General features: G+C 39.6%; 1 protein-coding gene across 1 annotated transcript in view; it reads right to left on the bottom strand.

Moving 5' to 3' along the window:
* Positions 1 to 17224, bottom strand: part of CSTF3 (cleavage stimulation factor subunit 3) — a 76488-nt gene extending 59264 nt beyond the window's left edge. Inside the window, exon 1 of the mRNA XM_059709758.1 lies at positions 17018 to 17224. Within this exon, the coding sequence (XP_059565741.1) occupies positions 17018 to 17044 (27 nt within the window). The 5' untranslated portion in view covers positions 17045 to 17224. The remainder of the gene's footprint in view (positions 1 to 17017) is intronic.
* Between the last annotated feature and the right edge of the window lie 3546 nt (positions 17225 to 20770).

Raw genomic sequence — 20770 nt, 5'->3', positions numbered from 1 at the left:
GGGAAAAATATACTCTTTAATATAAATTAGTTTCTATCACTAATAACTATTTATTTAGAAAAAAACAAAACAAAACATGTTTTAAAAAACTAGTAACATACAAGAGCTTTTAAGTAGCTTGCTCAAGATACTAAAACTGGAAAATTTTAATGAAGGACTACTGGCCCCACCCACCTATTAAAACATAAAATGGCACAGTAAAACAGTTTGGTAATGGTTACAAACCAATCACTGAAGCAGGTTGGTTCAGAAAGAGAACGATTAATGAAAAACTGTCAAGATAGGGAGCATTATCTCAATTCGTTGAGGTTCTGCTTCCCCACATATGTCGACAGTTTGGCTCAAATAAACTCACAAAAATTAAAAAAAAATTGTCAAGATAATAAAAGTGATATTTCAAATCAGAATGGATTATTCAAAGTATGATGTTAAAATAACTAAAGTCATGTCAGAGTAACTACAAAGTGAGCTTTGTCAAAATAAAATTGAATCCCTATTTACTCTTTCTACCAAAGTAAAAATTAGGTTGTTCAAAGACACATTAAAAACAAAAACACAAGGAAGAACGAGAGAAAAACACTGAAATTTATCTCTGGTTGGAAAAGCCTCTTCAGAAGCCTTTGGAAAAAAAACGATAATTTAATTCATGAAGTTTAACTTTGGGTCCAAAATTTATAATCAGAGTCAAAAGACAAACTTTAAAAATATCCCTAATACACTGGCAAAGTATTAGTTTGTCTTAGTGGATAGAGCGTCGGCTTGTGGACTGAGGGGTCGGGGTTCGATTTCGGTCAAGGGCACACGCCCAGGTTGCAAGCTTGATTCCCAGGGGTCATGCAGGAGGCAGCCAATCAATGATTCTCTCTCATCATTGATGTTTCCATCTCTCTCTCCCTCTCTCTTCCTCTCTGAAATCAATAAAAATATATTTAAAAAAAACTTAAAGTTCAATCAATAAAAGACCAACAACTTAAAAAAAATGGAAAGGAAGAAAACAAAAGTATTCAAACAGTTCATAGAAAAAATGAACTGTAAACACTCAAAAGAAAAAAGAGCCCTGGTCAGTTGCTCCGTGGTTAGAGCACTGGCCTGAGGACTATAAAGGGTCTTTGGTGGAATTCCCGGTGAAGAGCACACTCCTCAGTTGCAGGCTCAATCCTGGCCCTTTTGGGCTGGAGAGAGTGCAGGAGGCAATCAATCAAGGTGCCTCTCTGACATAGATGTGCCTCTCTCCCCCGACCCTGTACTCTCCCTAAAAAAAAATCCATGGGAAAAATATCCTCAGATGAGGATTAACAAAGGAAAACACAAAAGAAGAAATAGAAATATAAACCGTAAAATAGAAATCAAGTGTTTTATAATTAACATTGCAAGGGTAAACAGAAACATTCTCACATCTTTGACGGGCAAGTAGTAATACTGATCAAAATTTACTAAGAATATCTGACACTGAATTCTACTTCTGGCAAGGTATCCTACTGCACATGTATACTGAAGAATAGTTAGCTACTAGCTTTTTATTGTTGCGTAAGACCAGAAATAATTCAAATAATCATGTATAAAAAAACCTGGCTAAATATTATTATGAAATTTGTAGTCAGTAAAAAGAACAAGGTCTATAGTTAGCAACATGAAACATTCTCCATAATATTGAGTTTTAAAAAAAGTGGGGAGACGGAGACACACACACACACACACAACATACTCACTTTACACTGTATACTCTTTTGGTGTCTGAAATTTTACTATTCACCTGAGAAATATTTGCTAGTATGTGCTAGACAATGTTGAACGGGCACTTGGGATACAACAAAATAGACCTATTTCAAGAGTTTACTTCTTGAAAAAAACAAACTTTAAAATAGGATCTTAATTTGTAAGATACCATTACACTAGTGATTCTCAAGCCTAGCAGCACACTGAAATCAACTGGGAGAAAGAGAATTTAAAAAGACGTGCAAGCCCCACCATCAACCAATAAAATCAGAATACTACGAGTGGGAACTGGAACATCATTATTTTAAAAAACAAAAAAAACCCTAACTCTCTAGGTTGTTCCAATGTGCAGCCTCAGTTGAAAACCATGGCTTTCCACAGTATGGAATTACCTCAAAAAATTAAAAATGGAACTGCCCTATGACCCAGCAATTCCACTTCTGGGAATTTATATGGAGAAACCCGAAACACTAATTCAAAAGAATATATGCACCCCTCTATGTTCATCAGCCCAATTGTCCATCAGTAGATGAGTGGATAAAAAACTTGGTACATTTACACAATGGAATACTACTCTGCCTTCAAAAGGAAGAAAAATTTACTCTTTGTGACAGCATGGATGGACCTGGAGAACATTATGCTAAGTGAAGTAAGCCAGTAAGAGAAAAACTAGTACTATATGATTTTACTCATATATGGAATTTAATGAACAAATTGAACAACAAGCAAAATAGAGACAGACTCATTAAGAGCAGGGAGACAGCTCAGGGGTGGGGGGAGCAGTGTTATAAGGGGGAAGTGTTGGAGGAATTGAGCAAAAAATAAAAAGGCGAGAACTCACGAACATGAGCAACAGTGTGGTGACTGGGGGGAGGGGATAAACGGAGATGGAAAAAAAAAAAAATAAAAGAAAGCCATGGCTTCCAGGACTTCCTAACTTTTACTGGTGCCACAGAACTTCCCAGTGAAGTCTATGTGAAGCCTAAGGACCCTTTCTCAGCATAATGTTTTTAAATATATAAACTCTGAGGGATTTCAAAGGAAACCAATTTTATTAAAATATTATTGAAATATTTTTTAAAACGAAGTTTTATGTTGTAATGGATACTTAACACATTAAATAAGATCCAGTGGCAAGTCTAGTGATGAATGCAACAATATGTTGAATATTGATGTCCCAATCATAGCTGTTGCTAACACTACTAGTGCGGTTTCTTGCCTATATTCATGATTAAAGAAAAGGCTAAATTTGAGTTGAGATTCGTGAAAAGAAAAGGTTTATATTACCCATCCAAGTTCAGGGAACCCATAAAATTCTATCCACAGACACCTGGGGGAAAGGACCCATACAAAGGATATTGTAGATCAAATGTGAAAAAACATCTATGTCAGGCATTAATCATCACTCCTCGTTAACTAATAACCCAATTGCATAAGAAATATAATTAAATTACATAAAACTGCTAACAGAACCATGGCTCAGCTCTTTATAAAATCTGTTGCATCCCTATTTTCCTCTGATCGAGGATGTAGTCAAATGTCCATAAAGTAATCTATATAGATAATTCTCCATCAAGTGCATTAATTAACAATGGAAGCTATCCAAAATGACTAAAAGTATACTCTGGTCATTATGGACATATTTAATATTTAATTCTCACAATAAAAAGTCATCCAGCCCTGGCCAGTTTGGCTCAGTGGATAGAGTGTCGGCCTGCAGACTGAAGAGTCCTGGGTTCGAGTCCAGTCAAGGGCACGTACCTCGGTTGTAGGCTCTTCCCCAGCCTAGGCCCTGTTCAGGGCTCGTGCAGGAGGCAACCAATAGATGTGTTTCTCTCACATCGATATTTCTCTCTGTCTTTCCCTCTCTCTTCCTAAAGTCAATGGAAAAATATCCTCCAGTGAGGATTAAAAAAAATTAAAATTAAAAAAAAAGTCATCCATCCTTACAGCTATGAACCATTTGGGTAGCTAACAGCACAATGTCTTTGTTTTCTGGCCTGGTTATCATATTGCGATATAGGGCAAAGTAAAATTGAAAACTGGACAGTGTGTTAGTAGTATCTACAAGGAGATTGCCCCTCCTTAAGGAATGGATTATACCCTGGCCAGGTAACTCAGTTGGTTAACAGCATTGTCCCAATATGCCAATGTAGCTCAGGTTTGTTGATCTCAGGGCATACTCAAGAATCAACCAATAAATACATAAAGAAGTGGAACAACAAGGTTTCTTTTTCTCTCTCTCCCTCCCTCCCTCTCTCTTAAAATCAACTTTTTAAAAAAAGGAATGGAGTTGCATTATTATTTTTTCCTGAATCTATTGACAGATCAGAGGAATAGGTCACTTTAAAAAAACTTACAGCAAATTTCCAGTGCCTATTTATAATGGAATGAGGTCAGAACCCTGATCACTATGGCAAGAGAACCACCGTCCCCTGCTTATGTGTCCCAGAACATATTACTATAAGAAACTCTATTAAAATCTACCTTTTGCCTTTGTAATAAACTGTAATTCCATTATCACTCTCTATATGTTAATGGGGAGTAGGATGGGCCCCAAATCAAATAAACAGAACAAAAACTGGACTAGTTTCCAAGGGATACACATTACCGATGATATTAGTAGGACTTTGGAAACTTCTTTGATATGTACAATATTAAAAACCAGAAAACCAATGCAACTGTATGGAGTATACAGATATACATAGTAACATATACAATTTCAAATGAGTAACAAAAATCAGGAAAAAATGTGAATTTAATGATGTGCTTTTTTTAAAAAAAAAAAAAAAGTATTTTTATTGACTTCAGAGAGGTAGGGAGAGGGAGAGAGAGATAGACACATCAATGATGAGAGAAAACCACTAATCGGCTGTCTCCTGCAGGCCCCACACTGGGGATCGAGCCCACAATCCAGGTATGTGCCCTGATGGAGAATCAAACCATGATCTCCTGGTTCATGGGTAGATGCTCAAACATTGAAGCACACCAGCAGAGCTGTCAGTTTTTCAGAACTACTGAACCATTTTACATTCTCATCAGCAGTGTTATGAGGGTTCCAATTTCTCCATCTCCTCACCAACATCTGTTATTTACTTTTTGATGAACATAACCATCCTAGTGTATGTGAAAAGTATCTGCATTTCCCTGATTGCTAATAAAGTTCAGCATTTCCTTATTGGCCACTTGTGTATCTTTGGAGAAATATCTATTCAGATTCGTATCCATTTTTAATTGGGTTATCTTTATTACTGAATTGTAATAGTCCTTTCTATGTTATAGATACAAGTCCTTTTTCAGATATATATTTTATAAAAATTTTATCCTATTCAGTGAGTTGTCTTTTCACTTTCCATGCTTAACCTTTTGTTTGTTATGTGAAGCTAACTCAAAGAAATTGAACTTAAGATACTGGCCTCACAGGCACCATGCAACAATTCTCAAAACTTTGTAAAGAATGACTTTTCACTCTTCAATACTAAGGAGACAAAGAATTATTTTAAAATGAGCGTTATTTGAGAGAGAACCAAGATGGCGGCATAGGTTAACGCAGGAGTTTGCTGCTTTGAACAACTACTTCAAAAGTGAAACTAAAAGACGGAAGGGACATCACCCAGAACCACAGGAACGCTGGCTGAGTGGAAGTCCTACAACTAGGAGGAAAGAGAAACGCACACGGACACTCAGAGGAGGCGCAGTGCTGAAGTCAAATTCTGAGGTGCGGAGTGCGCGGAGCGGGCTGGCGGCGGAGGGCGCGGTTGTTGTTTTCAATCGGGAGGGAGTCGCAGACTCTGAGCTCCAGATCCGGGCGAGTCTTTAGGGACCCAGACTCAAACGGGAGAAGCGGGACTGTCTGGCTTTGGTCAGAGCGAGTGCAGCTTTCTCTCCGAGCTTTGCAGCGGGTGCTGGGACTCAGAGAGGCAGAGCCCCTGGGGACAGGGCTGAGAGCCGCCATAACTGCTCTCTCCGGCCTGTTGATCCTGTGGGACCCGCCCTGCCCAAGCCCTGCACAGAGGCATTTGCTGGATAGCCTCAGGCAAAGGCTAGATTAGCACCTCCCTAGAGGACAGAAGTTCTCTCACTGCTGACACAGCTGATTCTCATAGCCACTTGGCCTGGAGGTCAAACCCTCCCTGGTATTAGCTACAACAATCAAGGTTTAACTATAAGACTGCGAACAAAGACCACTAGGGGGTGCACCAAGAAACCTTAACAAAATGCGGAGACAAAGAAACAGGACAAAATTGTCAATGGAAGATATAGAGTTCAGAACCACACTTTTAAGGTCTCTCAAGAACTGTTTAGAAGCCACCAATAAACTTAATGAGATCTACAAGAAAACTAATGAGACCCTCGATGTTATATTGGGGAACCAACTAGAAATTAAGCATACACTGACTGAAATAACGAATATTATACAGACTCCCGACAGCAGACCAGAGGAGCGCAAGAATCAAGTCAAAGATTTGAAATGCGAGGAAGCAAAAAACATCCAACCGGAAAAGCAAAATGAAAAAAGAATCCGAAAATGCGAGGATAGTGTAAGGAACCTCTGGGACAGCTTCAAGTGTACCAACATCAGAATTATAGGGGTGCCAGAAGATGAGAGAGAGCAAGATATTGAAAACCTATTTGAAGAAATAATGACAGAAAACTTCCCCCACCTGGTGAAAGAAATGGACTTACAGGTCCAAGAAGCGCAGAGAACCCCAAACAAAAGGAATCCAAAGAGGACCACACCAAGACACATCATAATTAAAATGCCAAGAGCAAAAGATAAAGAAAGAATCTTAAAAACAGCAAGAGAAAGAAACTCAGTTACCTACAAGGGAATACCCATACGACTGTCAGCTGATTTCTCAACAGAAACTTTGCAGGCCAGAAGGGAGTGGCAAGAAATATTCAAAGTGATGAATACCAAGAACCTACAACCAAGATTACTTTATCCAGCAAAGCTATCATTCAGAATTGAAGGTCAGATAAAGAGCTACACAGATAAGGAAAAGCTAAAGGAGTTCATCACCACCAAACCAGGATTATATGAAATGCTGAAAGGTATCCTTTAAGAAGAGGAAGAGGAAGAAAAAGGTAAAGGTACAAATTATGAACAACAAATATGCATCTATCAACAAGTGAATCTAAGAATCAAGTGAATAAATAATCTGATGAACAGAATGAACTGTTGATTATAATAGAATCAGGGACATAGAAAGGGAATGGACTGACTATTCTTGGGGGGGAAAGGGGTGTGGGAGATGTGGGAAGAGACTGGACAAAAATCGTGCACCTACGGATGAGGACAGTGGGTGGGGAGTGAGGGCGGAGGGTGGGGTGGGAACTGGGAGGAGGGGAGTTATGGGGGGAAAAAAAGAGGAACAAATGTAATAATCTGAACAATAAAGATTTAATTAAAAAAAAGGTAAAATGAGCGTTATTTCTATCAAAATTATATTAAAAATAAAATTTAAAAATTAATTTAATTCATTTTAAAATAAATTCATTTAAAAAATGTTTCCAAAGCAAAAAGAAAATGTGAAAACAACAGCACTGACTTACTTTTTTGTGATTCTCTATCTAGCTCCATGGTCGGCAAACTGCGGCTGGCGAGCCACACGCGGATCTTTGGCCCCTTGAGTGTGGCTCTTCCTAAGCCTTAGGAGTACCCTAATTAAGTTAATAACAATGTACCTACCTATATAGTTTAAGTTTAAAAAATTTGGCTCTCAAAAGAAATGTCAATCGTTGTACTGTTGATATTTGGCTCTGTTGACTAATGAGTTTGCCAACCACTGGTCTAGCTGAATCAAAGACATTATCTGCTCCTGCTTTCAATGCATTATACTAGAGGCCCAGTGCATGAAATTCATGCACAGGTAGGGTCGCTAGGCCTGGCCAGCAATTAGGGCTGGTCAGATTCCCCGCCTCCCTACCTCCTCTTTCCCTCACTCCCTCAGCACCCCGCCACCGGCTGCCCACCATGTTCTGTGTCGCTCCCTGGTGGTCAGCACATGTCATAGTGAGCTATCAAATTCCCGGTCTCCCAGTCAAACTCCTGAGGGGACACTTTGCATATTAGCCTTTTATACATATAGATTGTTTTGAAGATTATAACTACAAAACCAGTTATGTAGTTGGAAAAAGAAAAAGCAATTGTGGATGTCATATAGCCCTGGGAAAACGCTGAGTCAAGCTTTATTAAAACTATAAACCATTCTCTATAGGACAGCTTAACTTATATTGGGAAGTTGTTAATTTGGGGAGAGGGAAGTGGCAAACTATTATATGTGTGATTGAAAGAATAATCTAATTTCTTCTTCCCGATCCCACTAGGTCAGTGGTCGGCAAACTGCGGCTCGCGAGCCACATGCGGCCCTTTGGCCCCTTGAGTGTGGCTCTTCCACAAAATACTGGCTCTCCCACAAAATACCGACTTCTACACATGGGCCACGAAGTTTCAATCGCACTGTACGTGTGCGCCCACACGTGGTATTTTTGTGGAAGAGCCACACTCAAGGGGCCAAAGAGCTGCGGTTTGCCGACCACGGCACTAGGGAAGTAAAACATGGACAGAAAAAAAAAAGGCAGTCTTCTTTTTCTAAAGAGCTATCTTTGTGGTAAATGAAGAAGGTGTTATTCTAGAGGTCACACCAAAATTATGTTAAAATACAGGTCAATGAAAGTTTAACCCAAGTGTAAGTGTCAAAAGTATGGGGTGGTGGTAGTAAAGGATTTAAACCCATATAAGCTCTTGACCATGACCAACAGAACAAGCAGAAGGTAAGTCTCAAACCTGTTTTTTTCAGAATTTTCCACTGTTCAGGGTAACGACTGACTATAGTAGAGGGAGGAAAATCAGTAAAACCCTCTATTAAAAGCCTAATCATTCTCAAAAAAATTGCAACTTTTCTCCCCACTTAATTTTATCAAGAAATGTATTCAAGAAGAAGAAAAATAAATAAGTTAAAAAAAAAAAAAGATGTAAAACAACAACAAAAAAGGAATTTACTCAAAAACAACTTCTGAAGTCCAGGTATCTTCAACCCCTATTAAGTGGTTTGCACGCTTTCATTTACACAAAAATCACCTGTGGTACTCATCTAGAATATTATGAACCTCACTTACAGAATGAGTTATAGTATGTCTGAAGTAGGGGTACAGCACTTATACATCTAAAAAGCACCTAAATGATTATGATGCAATGAATCAAGGACTCCATTCTGAGAAGCACTACCCGATTTATCTATTCTGTAAATAAATGTTTTCCAAATGCTGTTTCATTAAAAATAAAGTGGCATCAGACCTGTTTTTTTTTTTTTTTTTGGCTAAAGCATTAAGAAAACTGCACGTACTATACTATACATTTGAAGTCTCTTAATGGGTAAACTATAAAAATTAAAAAGTAGACTAAGGTAGCCTGGCCTGTGTGACTCAGCATCGACCCAGAAACCAAGAGATCACCGGATCGATTCCCAGTCAGGGCTCATGCCTCGGGTGCGGGTTGGATCCCTAGTAGGGGGTGTGCAGGGGGCAGCCAATCAATAATCTTTCTCTCTCACTGATGTTTCTCTCTCTCTCTCTCTCTAAAAGTCAATAAAAAGCATGTGCAAGTACAGGTCTAACTAAGCCAAATAATATGCCTAGAGAATATAGCACTTTATGTGACAGGTAACATTAGGACTGGATGCCTGCTTAGTCCTGTGTTCCTTTACCAGTGCAACAGAGCTCAGCTCTACTAGATGATTTTGTTATGAATCTGAGTATGTATCCTGCATATAATCCCTTCAACCCTTTCAAAAACTAAAAATCTACTAAACATGCAAACAATCCAAAAACTTAAGAAAAAAATAGGCTAAAGGTTACTGATCCAAATAATTATACTTATCATATTTGCTTATTTGTCTCCTAGGAAACAAATAGCTACAAACTACAAATAAAAATCTTTATCTTTTAGAATTTGAAAAATGTAGCTTCTTTAAACCAAGAGTAGCCAAGATATTAAGTCATCAGATAAACTAAGTGGAACAGAAAAATACCAATTAGAACATAGTTCTGCCTTCTGGCTTTATTCAGTATTTACTGCTTATTATAAAAGATCTACTAATCTAAAAATAGTTTAAACATTGGCCCAACTCAAATTCCTTTTTAGATCAATTCTCACATTATTACCAACTATCCTGCAAAACAGAACGACTCAAATTCACAGGTAAGTCTTGTTTAAAGAGAATCAGGGACAATGACAAGAAGACCTTAAATTTATGAACTGTTTTTGGCAATTGTCCACTTAATAGGCACAAACATCTGAATACAGATGTTGTCCCAGAAGGTCTATCCCAGTGATGGTGAACCTTTTGAGCTCAGCATGTCAGCATTTTGAAAAACCCTAAATTAACTCTGGTGCCGTGTCACATATAGAAATTTTTTGATATTTGCAACCATAGTAAAACAAAGACTTCTATTTTTGATATTTATTTTATATATTTAAATGCCATTTAACAAAGAAAAATCAACCAAAAAAATGAGTTCTCGTGTCAGAGGTTCACCATCACTGGTCTATCCAGTATGTCAACTCTGGTATTCCCAGAAACTTCTGTAATCCTAACACTGAGAGAAAGCAATCTCTCTTAAGAGTACCTTTCTGCTGTACCTCTAAGAAAAACCAATAGTTCTGTAAACACAGATCAATCTCTTAGAAACAATCATTGCCAAAAATTCTGTACAAGTGGCCCTGAGCACAAATCCATGCCCAAGTAGCTCGCTGCCACTTGCCTAGGCTGGCCGCCCCACCCACCATCGCTCATATCTCTCCCACCCCAGGTAGCTCGCTCCCTGCCCTCCTGCTGATGGATCATTACACATGATGTTGTAATGACAATTTGCATATTACCTCTTTATTATGTAGGATAGTTCATATGTTAATGAACATTAACAATAAAGACAAAATCATATTTGCCTGCCCAAACTGCTATACTAAATAAATATCACTTAAAAATAGGAGGGGGCCCTAACCGATTTGGTTCAGTGGATAGAGTGTCAGCACACAGACCGAAGGGTCCCAGGTTAGATTCTGGTCAACAGCAAGTACCTTGGTTGCAGGCTCAATCCCTGGCCAGGTTGGGCACATGCAGGGGGCAACCAATAGATGTGTCTCTCTCACATCAATATTTTTCTCTCTTTGTGGCTCTCCTCCCTTTCTTCCACTCTCACTAAAAATCAATAGGAAATTATCCTCAGGTGAGAATTAAAAAAAAAAAAAAAAAAAAGAGGGGGAAAGGTAGAAAATGCTACTACAGAAAGATTTTGTTGTTAAAAACATAAAAATAATTGGGTTCAAAGAAAACATTATCTAACATACATTCTTGGCCCTTTCCCTCCCTCTTCCTACCCCCAACCCTACACACATTCAGTTTGGCTTTAAAATTAACTAGCCAGTTTGGCTCAGTGGATAGAGCATCAGCTTACGGACTGAAGGGTCCCTGGTTCGATTCCAGCCAAGGGCCATGCCTGGCTTGCGGGCTCGGTCCCCAGCGGGGGGCATGCAGGAGGCAGCCAATCCATGATTCCCTCTCATCATTGATGTTTCTTTTTTTTTTTTTTTTTTTAAATATATCTTATTGATTTTTTACAGAGAGGAAGGGAGAGGGACAGAGAGCTAGAAACATCGATGAGAGAGAAACATCGATCTGCTGCCTCCTGCACACTCCCCACTGGGGATGTGCCCGCAACCAAGGCACACGCCCTTGACCGGAATCAAACCTGGGACCCTTGAGTCCGCAGGCTGACGCTCTATCCACTGAACCAAACTGGCCAGGGCTCATCATTGCTGTTTCTATCTCTCCCGCCCTCTTCCTTCCTCTCTGAAGTCAATAAAGAAATATATTTAAAAACTAAAATTAGTTGGCACTTCTGTTATCTCGTAACTGCTAATAAGTACTAGTAATTACCCAACAAAATAAACCAGGCTTCAGGTTTCAACACTGTGGGTGTTTCATCTTCCTTTCCTCATTGATAAGTATATAACAGAACACACATTTTTCATATTTTCTATTTCTCCACAAACTTATTTTCCCCCAAAAGCAAAATATTGACTTATGGCCCTGAAGTGGCAATTCCTTTGAGCTTCTTCAAGTCATAACATTTTTCCAAAATAAGGGGCATTTTTCCAAAATGAGGATCATTTTGTTTATATTTGAGCCTTCCCCTAATTTTAGAATAGGCTATAGTTTGTTTAAAAAGTGAAGTCTTTGGACAAAAATCGTGCACCTATGGATGAGGACAGTGGGTGGGAGTGAGGGCGGATGGTGGGGTGGGAACTGGGAGGAGGGGAGTTATGGGGGGGGAAAAGAGGAACAAATGTAATAATCTGAACAATAAAGATTTAATTTAAAAAAAAAAAAGTGAAGTCTTATTTCCAAAAGGTAAGAATGTAGAAACATTTTAGGGACTTAAAGGTTCATATTGATTGACCTGGCCTAACCCATTTCTCCCCCTCTTATCCAATAAAACTTTATAAACCATCCATTTACACCCCAAATATTTTAGTTTGTATTAATTATTTATGTACTTGTTTTCTCAAGAGATTAAATTATTTGAGACTTTGTAATGTATAACACATAGGTTTAGTCCAAATTAATCCATTCATTTACTTAACACCCGTATGTATTTCCTAGGTTTGTAAGATGCAACAATAAGTAAGGAAGCACCTTCAATCAAGCTCAAACTCAGTAGAGGAACTCTAAACAACAGTCTACTAAACACTGTAGGGAGTAGTACACAAGGTAAAACAGAGCTAAGAAAGAATGAGATCAAAAGTTGAATTGAGCAGTTAAAAAAAGTATCTACAAAATAAGACTATAGCCATAATTCCACAAAGGACGAAGATGTATTTTTGTTGGGAGTAGGGGGGAACCTAAATACTAGTACACACAGTCCTGTCACCATTAAACTGGTAAAGACAGTAAACATGAACGCTAGAATACTCACAAACACTGGAAGATCATTTAAATAACTCTAGAAATGCAAACTAACTTCCTTACAAGAGTAAAACAATTTACAATAAACCTTAGCAGTGATTTGGTTACAATCATTTCCCACTTTCAAAGGGCACAAATCCAGAGATTCAGTACCAAGAAAGAAATGAAATGATCATCCATATTTTGAGTAACGAATTATAAATATTGGGTTTATTCAACGAACATTTCTAAGCTTCAATGCTAAAAGGCTAAAAGAAATCCACACTTCGTTATCTTCCAGGATTCTTTGTCTATTCCATCCCTTGACACCTTTCCAAAGCAAATCCATGTTTCAGAGTGGTTTTGATTTTTTCTTATTATTCTTTACATTTACTTAGTCTCTTTTTTCTTGTTCATCATTTCAGGCACTCCTCTTTTCCTCTGAATTTTCACTGACTGCTGTCTTACACTTAATAAAGCAAGCTAGTTAAGCTAGTTAATCCATAATTAATCATCTCGCTCTTTAAGGTATCTTTTAGAATGTGCTTTAAAATAATGGAGGTGGGAAGAACAAGTGAAAGTGTGGAGAAAAACAAGATTTGCCATGAGTTGAACTCTATGATAGGAACATTATACAATTCTTTCCTTTTTTGAATGTTTGAAATATATCATTAAAAAACTGAAGAAAGTATTATATGAAGATGACTCTGTTGGTAATGAGATGTCAAAAAATGTTTTTTAGATTATAGGAAAAAGATATAGGAGCTACCATTAAAGTTGGGACAAGGTGAACATCCAAAAGAAAATGGTTATAACTGATTTGAAAACATGAAATAAAGATATAGCCGAAACCGGTTTGGTTCAGTGGATAGAGCGTCGGCTTGCGGACTGAAGGGTCCCAGGTTCGGTTCCGGTCAAGGGCATGTACCTGGGTTGCGGGCACATCCCCAGTGGGAGATGTGCAGGAGGCAGCTGATCGATTGTTTCTCTCTCATCAATGTTTCTAACTCTCTCTCTCTCTCCCTTCCTCTCTGTAAAAAATCAATAAAATATATTTTAAAAAAATTAAAAAAAAGAGAAACCTATAAATTCACAGTGATATTCAATAATCTTTGAAAAGGAAAAAGGGAAAAAAAGAGGAAACTTCTTTACAGAAAAATATGAGCCAGTAAGTAGAGACAGATTATTAGAATTTTTAAAAAACCATTTTCAGCAGGAAACAACTACTAAAGACAGACCATCCTCCCTCTCAATCCTAAAAGATTTTAGGGGTGAAAATCTCTGAGGGAAGAATGTTACAGTATAGTAAGAAGCTAGGAAAATTCCAGGACAAACGGGATAGGAAAACTAAGATAGCTAAACAGCAGTTTGCAGCCACCTAGTAAATCCTATCTTCCCTAAACCAAGGACACTCAGGGGAGTAAATGATTTGCACGTCTCCCCAACCAGAAGGTAAATAGCTTAAATCACCCTACTCAGGGACAGATAACAAAAATCCAATCAGGGACATTTGTCAACCATCCCCAAGGACAAAGTAAGAGAATAAATCTCCTTTTGGTTCACCAGCATAACGCTTAATATTCTATTGACCCTCCCCTAAAGGCCTAGCTTTTGAAACCCCTGAAGAAGGTCCCAGCCCACTGTTCCTCCAGAGAGCATGTCTGTGCCATCCCCCCCCCCCCCACAACCCCTTCTCCCACAGCACCTACCTCCTAATCTCCAAGGGACCCCAGGAGATTTGTAACCAGGGGAGCAATGGGCACTGGTAGCTCCTCCCAGGCTAATCCCCCAAACCTATCTCCAAGGCCCCCTTTTCTCTGACTTTCCAGTGAGTCAAGCAGCCCAGCCCAGGCTCTCCTGTTGCTTCTTCTGAGCCCTTTCTTGTTTCACTGTCCTAAGTGTTTTTGTTACAGTCAAATTCCTGCTTGCTTTTCCAAAAAAAAAAATTCAATGATTATCTCCAATGTAATCACTGCTTTATTCAATGATTATCTCCAATGTAATAACTGCTTTATTCAACGATTATCAATTGATAAGTAACTAGGTAGATTACTGAGGAACACAATATCAACGCAGATTATTAACTGTAAAGGGGAAAATAATCTTTTACTCATTGTAAAAGTTACAGCAGTATCACCCTAACCAAGTGATCAAACTTAAACATCACTAACAGTGGAACAATCTAGCATGAAATAAGTGCCTTTTTATGTAATGCTATAAAGTTTTCTATCCAAAAATATTGTCAAAGTTGAGTTTAGGTTTCAGGAAATACAGAAGATGAAAAAGCAAGTTAAATGACACTGCATACACAAAAATAAAAGAAATCCAGAATATGAGAGTTCTGAAGAAAACTGTCCTGGACTCTTCAAATAGACATACTAGGGCAGGGGTGGGGAACCTCTTTTCTGCCAAGGACCGTTTGGACATTTATAGTATCATTCAAGGGCCATAGAAATTATCAACTTAACAATCACCCTGCTATATTTACTCAGATAGTTAATTAACTCACCCCTAATGCCTTGGCATGGCCAGACCAATTTTTTTTTCTTTTTCTTGTTAAAAGTAGAGACCAAATTATTTTGCAGGTCTTATACAGCCCGAAGGCCAAACGTTTCCCACCCCTGTCCTAAGGGGGTAAAAATTGGGGGACTATTCAAAGAGATAAGCAAATTATACAATGTGAACCTTGATTAGATTCTGACGAAACAAAACAAACCCTATGAATCACATTTTGGGACAACTGGGGAAATTTGAATATGGACTGGATTTTATAAATCATATATCAATTTCCTTAGGTGGGAAAATGGCATGATGGTTATGTAAAAGCATTAATGCTGAATGATGTGGGGCTGATGCTGAATAATGGTAATGCTGAAATATGTGTTGACAAATTTGTATGGGAGATAAAACAAATACGGCAACATGTTTAACTGTTGATTTTAAGTGAATAATTGTACTGTAGGTGTTCATTGCACTTTAACTTTTTTCTGTTCTAAACAATAAAATTTTTGGATGAGGTCCCCCCCCCCCTGTAAATTTTCACCAACATCTCTCCCATTTAAAACACCACAGTTCTGAAAAATCTGAGGTCACAGCAACATTTCAATGTCCTTACAATTTTAGAAAAATGTAAGAAATAACAATGAATTCTGGAAACTTTCAATGAAACCTCTGTATATTACTCCTCCCTTGAATCTCAGATAACAAAAAAAATGAGTCCAGAAAAAGGGTAAGTATGCATAAACAGATCTGATACACTAATTAATTATAAGACTGCATTCTTGGGCATCATGTAAAATATAAACACTGCCAAGAGTTTAGGACTGAAATCAGTCGATGAGCAAACAGAAAATTCAGTTAGCCAGACTTTCCCAAAATTTAGTCACACAGACTACCTCCAGGTTATAAGCTGGGGACTTGAAAATGAAAACCTAAGTGTATTTCGTTGCTATGGCAATGGGAAATTTCAGAAAATTGAGACTGCAGGCCAGCTAGCTCCCATTTCCAAAACTACTAACCTAAACATATACCGAAACTTAAATTGAAAAAACTAATTAACATCTATCATTAAATATCAGTTTTCATCTTTCAAACTAAAAGGTAAACACTATCCCACAAAATTCTGAATAATGAGCAAAAGAAACAAATTATCTAAAATTGTTCATTTTGAAATACTTAAACATCACTTATATCCAGTATGAACGCCGATGGTTTTATTTAGAGGGGCCGAAACAGACTTCTCAGTTTCGACTTACCAAATTCTGCAATATCTGTCTCGTGCGAACGAAAATGAAATGTAAACAGGAGAGATAAAGAAGGAAGTGGGAGAAAGCCACAAAATCCCCAACTCTTACCCCGCAAAACTCTGCTCCACTCCCAGGCTGTTTCCCTCCTTCGCTCGAGCAAGCGTCTATTTTCCCAGCTTAGTGTAACCTCACGTTATTTCTCGGGCTATTAACCTATTTCTGGGTACAGTATATATATATATCGGAGAAGAGGCGGGGGAAGACTGCCAAGTTTTTCGAAATCAGCGAGTACATGTTTCAACAATCAATTCCTATCGAAATGGTATGAAAGGAAGGCATCCAGCCGAGGTTGTCCCACGAACCTAAACTGGTGGAAGCAGCTTCCCCGTTACTGTCTAAACCGAATGTACTCATACTAATGCCTAGAACAGAAAAGCCGAAAGATAACTGTAAATCTCAGTCAGCTCTTGCTCCCCATTCCCACCATTTCTCTGTACTCCGTGCCCCCTGATCCCCTTCCTCCAGCGAACATGGCTGGAGAATCAGGGCGAACAGAGACATGGAGAGAAGAGGTCGCCACGAGGCCCCACCGCTCTCCTTCCTCACCTGCTCCGCGGCGGCGTCTCCTGACATGATCTCAGATAATTAGAACGCGCAAGTTGGCCCGAGATGTGAAGCTAGGGAAGAAAAATTAAACTAAAAACCACCCCCAAACCAATAAAGTCACCCCCTGCCCAGCAGGGCCAGACGGCCAACACGAAACGCCACCGCCCACTCAGCTATGAATTAAAATGGCTGCGCCCCAGCCGGTCGAGGGGAGGCGTGGCTTCGGTATTAACTTCCGGGGCAGTGGGCGGGGCTAAGAGCGCAACTCGCCGGTTACTCGGCCGCGCAGAAGCAGAGAGCCCGAGGGCGGGTTCCTGGCTTGGGATGACGTCACGGCGCTGGGCTGCGGCGACTGTTGCGGAACTGGCTGCTACCGGCTAGGAGGCGGGAAACTTGCTGGAAGGCCCGCGCGGCTTTTGGAATCTAATTATCAAGCTGTGGGTCCCGGTTCTTCACCGTCGAATCCTGACTGCCAATCAGTTAAGTTCAGGCCCTGGCCATCTTCAGGAGCAATACTGAATGTTCATTGCCTTCTGTGTTTTGGAGATAAGCTATCTATCGAGGTTTTCTAAAGCCTCAGCTGATGATTTTTACGCTCCTAGGGGACGCGAGGGACAGGTCAAGGCCATATTTAATGTATGTTGTTACCACCTACCATTGTGTCTAAGACTCTGAAGTCAGTCAGGCCCGGTTTTCAGCCCGGCACCTCACCGTGATTCCTCGGCTTGCAAAATGGGCGGAAAATGGGCGGAATAGAGCTCAGGCCCTGGCCAGACCGCATTCTCTCGAATCCCGGCTGCATCTCTCACTAGATGGGTAGCCTTGGGCGATCTAAGTTTTCTATGCCTCCGTTTCCTTGCCTACAGACAGGAATAACAACAGTACCTGCCCTTTTAGCCAGTTATACATGAAAAGGTGCTCAGAAGAGTACCTGGCATGGGCCACGATTCAGGGAGAACAAGTCTTCTCCAACTCCAATCCACGGATCCTCACCAGATGGCTCCTTACAGTCTCCTTACTTACGTGGTCCACGCCCCAGATAAAGCAAACGACTCAACTTTTTCCATCCATACACGCCTATTCTTTTCAGTCCCCCGCCTCTGCCCGCATTTCCACCTCTGCCCTTTGCACAGCCTGAAATTCTTGCCCCTTCCAGTAATGAGACACATGAGCAAAAGATTTATGTTAACAGATGTTTATTGCACCCCCCCAACAACGGTGCTGGTTAAATATAATCACCAGGCATCTCCACAATGGAATGTCATGCAGCCAGTAAAGATAGAAAGGTATCCATGGTATGGTTAGGTGAAAAAGCAGAATTCAGAAATAGCGTGCATTAAATAGGATGTACAGTATATGTGTATATGTTATATACAGTACCTAGGTTGTGTCAATTTTTCTCTTTTCATCGGTTTTCTGAGTTTGTCTATGATGAACTAATATAAGGACACTATTCTCTGAGAGTCATATTCACATGCAAAGTTTCACTCAAATGCCATTTTTTCTTCTCAATATTTTTAATAAAAACCTTTAAAGAATTAAAAGTTGAAAGAATAATACAATGAACACCCGTGTAACCACTGCCTTGATTCAGTGACTAACATTTTGGCATGTTTATTTCATATGTATATATTGACATATATAGTTTTGGGGGGTTTTTTTGCAAAATAATTTGGACGTAAAGGAATCTGGGCCCAGCTTAGCTGGGTTCCTCTGGCTTAAATGACCTCATTAGGTTGTAGCTAAGCTGTTGGCTGGGTCTGAAGTCTCATCTGAAAACCTGACTAGACTAATATAGGCCTCTATTCCTCAGGACTGGGAGATTGAGGACCTCCTTTTTTTTTTTCCTGACTGTTGGCCAGAGTCCTCCTTCAGTTTCTTTTCACATGAACCTCTCTGCAGGGATACCTGACAGTATGGCAGGTGACCTTCCCCAGAGTGAGCAGTCCAAGAAAGAGAGAAAGTAAATATCCAGCACAGAAACCACTGTCTTTTATAGCCCAACCTCAGAAGCCACATACCATCACTTGTATGATAGTTGATTCATTAGAAGCTGCTGGAAGCCGGCCCATCCTTGCTGCTTGACACAGTTGCTGCAGGAAAGAAACATCTGCACAGCATATGTTTCAAGGGACCTGGCGTATATAGCATACTGTTCTTAATATGTTTGCTCCCCTTAGTACTATGTGCTTTAACCAAGGTCACCTCTCCGAGAAAGGTTGTTTCCCCAGGTAGGGATTTTCCCCTGAAGTTAGGGAGGGAATAAAACCCCTTAACTAAGTGCCAGGCGGGTAATTAATCACTTTAACTATGAACAATCATGCTTAAGCTACATAATCTTTTCTCCCTGGAATGGAGATAAGAAACGCCCTAACCTTTGGAATAGAGATTGACAGGATTAAAATCAACTGGTCTAAATACAGATGTAACAAGACAACAGGACACAGAACCTAAAACCTACACAGAACCTAGACACAGAACCTAGAGACAGAAGAACTTCGCTGGGGAGAACATGGCAAAAGATCCTGGACAGAAACTGGCCACAGAACCTAGAGACAGAACCTAGCGAGAGAACATGGCAAAAGATCCTGGACAGAAACTGGCCACAGAACCTAGAGAAAGAACCTGGCTACAGAACCTGGATAGAACATGGCAAGAGAACCTGACTAGAACCTGGTGACTGAACCTGGCTGGAGAACCTGGACAGAACCTGGCTGGAGAACCTAGCGAGGGAACATGGCTACAGAACCTGGCTGGAGAACCTGGAGATCCTGGCTGGAGAACCTAGCAAGAGAACATGGACACAGAACCTGGCTGGAGATCCTAACCAGAACTTCGCTGGAGATCCTGAACAGAACTTGGCTGGAGATCCAGACCAGAACTTGGCTGGAGATCCTGGATAGAGATCCTGGCTAGGCTGCTGATCAACTGAACGCTGTCTCCGTGTCATTCCTTCTTCGCTGACTCCGTCCACACCTTTGGGGACCCCTGGACCTGCTGGGGTCGGACCCCAGCAAGAAGCTGGCCAATGAATCCTCTCAAGAGAAGAGGATTACGCAGGGGAATGAAAGAAAGGAGGTGGAAGTCATTAAGGGTCATAGCAGAGGGCTATGTACCTTAGCACCAGGCCAAACACAGTGCCAATTTCTCATGGATATTAGCTGTATTAATAACTTACTTTCCAAGTGGACTGAATCCACTGGGTACTTTTGAATGAATTAAAAAGCAATAAAATTTTTATTTTAGCTATCATTTGAAATGTGTAAAATCATCACTGGAGCTTGGGGATTTGTCCTCTATCATAGTAATTATTTAATATTTTAATAATTTATTTAGTTCATTGCTTTCATTAACTCCCAACGTCATTTTAGAGCTGAAAATAATTCTGATACCAAAATTGGTACTTTATTACTTAATCCTAAGGCCAATTTTACTTATGAACAAAACTGGAAGAATCCAAAATCAAAATCAACAAATTGAAAACAGCACAGAACAGAGCTTAAAAAGAAAACATAAAATACAGGATAGATAGATTTATCCATAAGAGTAGATTAACTTTAGGAAGTCCATTAAATATGTTGTCATACTAAATTTTAAAAAAGAAAATTTATCATCAGATATTTATTTAAAAGTATTTGTAGATAAGTGGATAAAAAAGCTGCGGGCCCTGGCTGGTTTGGCTCACTGGATAGAGCGTCGGCCTGCGGACCGAAAGGTCCCAGGTTTGATTCCAGTCAAGGTCACATACCTCGG

This window comes from Myotis daubentonii, chromosome 9 (assembly GCF_963259705.1).
Source record: "Myotis daubentonii chromosome 9, mMyoDau2.1, whole genome shotgun sequence".
NCBI classification, from domain to species: Eukaryota; Metazoa; Chordata; class Mammalia; order Chiroptera; family Vespertilionidae; genus Myotis; species Myotis daubentonii.
This window is presented reverse-complemented; position numbering and strand designations above follow the sequence as displayed.